This window comes from Pituophis catenifer, unplaced genomic scaffold (assembly GCF_029215685.1).
Source record: "Pituophis catenifer annectens isolate HBS135680 unplaced genomic scaffold, rPitCat1.0.hap2 SCAF_15, whole genome shotgun sequence".
Classification (NCBI taxonomy): Eukaryota; Metazoa; Chordata; class Lepidosauria; order Squamata; family Colubridae; genus Pituophis; species Pituophis catenifer.
This window is the reverse complement of record NW_027256895.1, coordinates 5299926-5305925: the sequence shown is the minus strand read 5'-3', so window position 1 is coordinate 5305925 and position 6000 is coordinate 5299926. Positions and strand designations below refer to the sequence as shown.

Here is a 6000-nt window from a genome sequence, read left to right as displayed (position 1 = left end):
GTGAGGGGAAGAGTGGGGGGGAAATCTCTCCTATGCAAACCCCCCCACCCACCCATTTTCCAGAGGACCCTTTCTGGCTGCCCCCAGGGGCTGGGGGAGGGGCTGGGTGGGGGAGGATCAAAGAAGCCCCCTCCCCAGCCGCTATGCCCGGATTTGGGGAGGGGGTGAAGGGAAGAGGGGGGGGAAAATCTCTCCTATGCAAACCCCGGGAAACCCCCCCACCCACTTTCCAGAGGACCCTTTCTGGCTGCCCCCAGGGGCTGGGGGAGGGGCTGGGTGGGGGAGGATCAAATGAGCCCCCTCCCCAGCCGCTATGCCCGAATTGGGGGAGGGGGATTGTGAGGGGAAAAGTGGGGGGGGAATCTCTCCTATGCAAACCCCGGGAAACCCCCCCCCCACTTTCCAGAGCACCCTTTCTGGCTGCCCCCAGGGGCTGGGGGAGGGGCTGGGTGGGGGAGGATCAAAGAAGCCCCCTCCCCAGCCGCTATGCCCGGATTTGGGGAGGGGGTGAAGGGAAGAGGGGGGGGGAAATCTCTCCTATGCAAACCCCGGGAAACCCCCCCACCCACTTTCCAGAGGACCCTTTCTGGCTGCCCCCAGGGGCTGGGGGAGGGGCTGGGTGGGGGAGGATCAAAGGAGCCCCCTCCCCAGCCGCTATGCCCGAATTGGGGGAGGGGGGTTGTGAGGGAAAGAGTGGGGGGGGAAATCTCTCCTATGCAAACCCCGGGAAACCCCCCACCCACCCACTTTCCAGAGGACCCTTTCTGGCTGCCCCCAGGGGCTGGGGGAGGGGCTGGGGGGGAGGGAGGATCAAAGGAGCCCCCTCCCCAGCCTCTATGCCCGAATTGGGGGAGGGGGGTTGTGGGGGGGGAAATCTCTCCTATGCAAACCCCGGGAAACCCCCCCCCCCCCACTTTCCAGAGGACCCTTTCTGGCTGCCACCCCCCTTCCCACGACACGCGAGACCCCAAAAGGGTCAGGGTGAGTGGGTGGGATAAGAGGGGCGGGGATGCGGCTTCCTTAGAAGGGGAGATCGGGGGAGGGGGAGGGATGGGCTGGGGGAGGATCAAAGAAGCCCCCTCCCCTCTTCTCCTCCCGCAGCCGCGATACCCGGATCTGAGGGGAGCAAAGGGAGGAGTAAAGTACGTCTGAACGCAAATTGCGGGTTGGGCCCCGGCGGAGGAAGAGGCGGTGTCACCCCCGCCCTTCCCCGGCTGACAAACTTGCCAAAGCCCGGAAGCTCCAGAAGGAAACAAAGTTTTCCCAACAGAAAACAGGGGGGTGGAAAAAAAAAAAAAGAAAAGCCTCCAGCGCCCAGCGCAGCCGGCGGACTCCGGAGAAAGAGACGATCGCGAGGCGGGGATGGGCGACTGAAAGGGAGAAGCGGCGCCGAGGAGGAAGAGGGGAGGGGGGGGTGTCGAGGCAACTCGCCCACCCACCCACTCACCCACGCAGCCGGCCGGGGAAGACCCTTGGAAGACCGGCCTCCTTCTCTCCAATCCGGTGGGCGATGGGCGCCCGGCAGCCCCTCCGGGCCGAAAGGAGGGCTCCCCCCTGCCTCGTTCTGGTGGGGCTCCTGCTGGGTGAGAGAGAGCGAAACCCCCCCCCACACTTTCCATCTCCCCCCCCTTCCTTTCCTACGATTCTCTTTCATTCTCACGGTTCCCCGGCATTTCCCACGGACCCCCCCCCCCCCCGTTGATTTCCCGTGATCCTCCTTGATTTTCCCACTGTCCCCCTTCATTCCCCACGGTTCCCCTTTCATTTCCCATAATCCCCCTTGATTTTCTCACTGCCCCCCTTCGTTCCCCACGGTTCCCCCATGATTTTCCACAGTTCCCCCTTGATTTCCCATAATCCCCCTTGATTTTCTCACTGCCCCCCTTCGTTCCCCATGGTTCCCCCTTGATTTTCCACAGTTCCCCCTTGATTTCCCATAATCCCCCTTGATTTTCTCACTGCCCCCCTTCGTTCCCCACGGTTCCCCTTCATTTCCCATAATCCCCCTTCATTCCCCACGGTTCCCCCATGATTTTCCACAGTTCCCCCTTGATTTCCCATAATCCCCCTTGATTTTCTCACTGCCCCCCTTCGTTCCCCACGGTTCCCCTTCATTCCCCACGGTTCCCCCATGATTTTCCACAGTCCCCCTTAATTTTCCCACTGTCCCCCTTGATTTTCCCACTGTCCCCCTTCGTTCCCCACGGTTCCCCCATGATTTTCCACAGTTCCCCTTTTATTTATTATTTATTTATTTATTTTTAAAAATTTTATACCGCCCCCTCTCCCGAAGGACTCGGGGCGGTGAACAGCCAAAATTAAAAAACATACAATATAAACATTAAAATACTATAACAACAAAATTGAATTTATATTGGCTTCCCCCAATTTAAAACCCCTTACCCATAAAATTCAGCAATTAAATAAATAAAAATAAATAAAAAAGTCTTCAGAGCCCGGCGGAAGGTCCGGAGGTCCGGGATCAGTCGTATCCCTTCATTCCCCATGGTTCCTCCTTGATTTCCCATGATCCCCCTTGAATTCCCAAGGTCCCCCTTGATTTCCAACTGTCCCCCTTCATTCCCCACAGTTCCCCCTTCATTTCCCACAATCCCCCTTGATTTCCCACAGTTTCCCTTGATTTCCCCACCTCCCCCTTCATTCCCCACAATTCCCCTTGATTTCCCACAGTTCCCCCTTGATTTCCCAAAATCCCCCTTGATTTCCCACAGTCCCCCTTAATTTTCTCACTGCCCCCTTCACTCCCTATTGTTCCCCCTTGATTTCCCATGATCCCCCTTGATTTTCCCACTGTCCCCCTTCATTCCCCACTGGCCCCCTTGATTTCCCATGATCCCCCTTGATTTTCCCACTGCCCCCCTTCATTCCCCACTGGCCCCCTTGATTTCCCATAATCCCCCTTGATTTTCTCACTGTTCCCTTTCATTCCCCATTGTTCCCCCTAGATTGCCCACAATTCCCCTTGATTTTCCCACTGTCCCCCTTGATTCCCCACAGTTCCCCCTTGATTTCCCATGATCCCCCTTGAATTCCCAAGGTCCTCCTTCATTTCCCACAGCCCCCCTCCATTTCCCAGGGTTCCCCTTCATTTCCCACGATCCACCTCCATTCCCTATGGTCCCCCTTGATTTTCCCACTGTCCCCCTTCCTTTCCCATGATCCCCCTTCATTCCCTACGATCCACCTCCATTCCTCATGGTCCCCCTTGAATTCCCACGGCCCCCCTTCATTCCACACAGTTCCCCCTTTCATTTCCCACCCTTCCCAGTACGGTAGGAGTTGGTAGATCAGCTTTGGGCCAAGGAGGCCACTCGGTTTCCTTTTCTCTTCTCCCCCCCCCTTTCCTTCCCTTCGATCAGGGTGGGGTTGCAGAGGATATATAACCTGCCCCCCCCCCTTTTCCCCTTTCCCCTGGTTCTCCGAAGTAAGCGGCGAAGGTCAGGAGTTGGGAAGGCAGATCGGCCTCATTCTTAAGCAGGTGGCTTCCGGTTTTGTCGTTTGTTTTGGCTGGCGAAGCAACGTTGGCAGCGGCGGCTTGCTTCCGCCTTTCCCCGTCTTGCTCGTTGGAACTTTTAACGGGTTAACAGAGTTGGAAAGGGACCTTGGAGGTCATCCAGTCCAACCCCACCCCACCCAAGCAGGAGACCTTACGCCGTTTCTGACAAGATGGCGGTCCAGTCTCTTCTTGAAAGCCTCCAGCGATAACTTCTGAAGCCAATTTCTGTTCCATCGGATGATTGTTCTGTCAGAAAATGTCTCCTTATTTCCAGGTTGAATCTCTCCTTGTTCAGCTTCCATCCATTATTCCTTTGTCTGGCCTTCGGGTGCCTTGGAAAATAGCTTGACCCCCTTCCTCCTCTCTGTGGCAGCCCCTCAAATATTGGTATCATGTCTCCCCTGGTCCTTCTCTTCTCTTCACTAGACTAGCCGTGCCCAGTTCCTGCAACCGTTCATCGTATGTTTTAGCCGCCAGTCCCCTCATCATCTTGGTTGCTCTTCTCTGCACTTTTTCCAGAGTCTCAACATCTTTTTTTTTAATAGTGTGGTGACCAAAACTGGATTTATTTATTTATTTATTTTTATTTTATATCAAATTTATATACCGCCCTTCTCCCTAAGGACTCAGGGCGGTGTACAGCCAAAGTAAAAACATAAACTGCAAACCTTAAAATACAATTAAAAAGATATATAAAAATTTGGCCCCGTAATTAAAAGCAAGGACAAAACAATTAAAAACATTTTAAAAAAGTGTTAGGCCAGCCCGGCTTGCTGGAAAAAGAAAGTTTTAAGGGTACGGCAGAAGGCACCGAGATCTTGGATTCTCCTTATCTCTGGGGGCAGCTGGTTCCAGAGGGTAGGTGCCCCCACAGAGAAGGCCCTCCCCCTGGGGGTCACCAGCCTACATTGTTTGGCTGATGGCACCCCGAGGAGGCCCTCTCTGTGGGAGCGCACAGGTCGATGGGAGGCCGTCGGTAGCAGCAGGCGGTCTCGAAGATAACTAGGTCCTATGCCATGGAGCGCTTTAAGGGTAACCAACACCTTGAAGCGCACCCGGAAGACCACTGGGAGCCAGTGCAGCTCACGCAGGAGAGGTGTTGTATGGGAGCGCCAAGCGGCTCCCGTAACTACCCGCGCGGCCGCATTCTGGACCAGTTGGAGCCTCCGGGTGCTCTTCAAGGGGAGCCCCATGTAAAGAGCGTTGCGGTAGTCCAGGCGAGAGGTGACGAGGGCGTGAGTGACTGTGCACAGGGAATCCCGATCAAGAAAGGGCCGCAACTGGCGGATCAGGCGAACCTGACAAAAAGTCCCCCTGGCTACACCCGTCAGATGTTCCTCCAAGGACAGCTGCGTATCCAGGAGGACTCCCAGATTGCGCGCCCTCTCCGAGGGGGCCAAAGACTCCCCCCCCCGATAGTCAGCGATGGAGTCAACTGACTATATCGGGATGCCAGGAACCACAGCCACTCAGTCTTGGAAGGGTTGAGCTTGAGCCGGTTTCTCCCCATCCATCTTTTCTTCTGTTTCTCCCGGTGGTCCAGTTTGTTGTTTTTTTTTTCTTTTTTTTCTCAGCAGTCCAACTGTTCATGCTAATAACATTTGCTCAGTTCTGGAAAGACAAAAATACCCCATCAGATGAAGCAATAATAAAGAAGATTTTGGATTGTGAGGAAGCAGATAGACTGACAAAAAAAACTGAAAGATAGAGACCAAACGCAAACATGTTTATCTTGGGGAAAATGGTATACTTGGCTATCGAAAAGAAAACCAAAATCAGAATCAGAATAACATAAATAGACGTTGTATTTATTGAAAATATTTTACTATATATATAAAGTGAGGTCGGACCAGGGTGGATTTGATTTAAATCGAGTCAATTTAAATCATGATTTAAATCACTAGTAAAAAGGCTTGATTTAAATCAACTCGATTTAAATCATAATTGTTAAAGAGCAACTGTCATCTCTGCTACTCCTTTGACCCACTGTTGACTCACCGATAGTCCCAGTGTTGCAGAATATACAGCCTCCTGCTACATAACTAAGCTCCATTTCATGCTGAATAAACTAAATTATTTATGTATCTTAAATAGAAAACTATCTTGCGATAGATTTTTACCCCAAAAGTTTTTTATTAAAATAAATTCGCTAAAAATATTTTGTTGAGCCTGGATAGCTCAACAGACAGAGCTCTGTAATTTAACAACAGCTGTCTGCAATTAAAGTAAGATCGAATCTCGCCAGGCTCAAGGTTGACTCAGCCTTCCATCCTTTCTAAGGTAGGTAAATTGAGGACCCAGTTTGTGGGGGCAATAAGCTGACTTTGTATAAATATACAAAAGTATGAAGGCTATTGCTTAACGCATTGTAAGCCACCCTGAGTCTCCGGAGAAGGGCGGCATATAAATCAAATTAAAAAAAAAAAATAATCCAATTTAAATTAAAAAAAAATCCAATTTAAATAAAAAAAATCATTTATTTT

General features: G+C 52.3%; 1 protein-coding gene across 1 annotated transcript in view; it reads left to right on the top strand.

Annotated features, from left to right (window-relative positions):
• Positions 1 to 1240: 1240 nt before the first annotated feature.
• Positions 1241 to 6000, top strand: part of LRP10 (LDL receptor related protein 10) — a 28531-nt gene continuing 23771 nt past the window's right edge. The window contains exon 1 of the mRNA XM_070954318.1: positions 1241 to 1583. Coding sequence (XP_070810419.1) covers positions 1511 to 1583 — 73 coding nt within the window. The 5' untranslated portion in view covers positions 1241 to 1510. The remainder of the gene's footprint in view (positions 1584 to 6000) is intronic.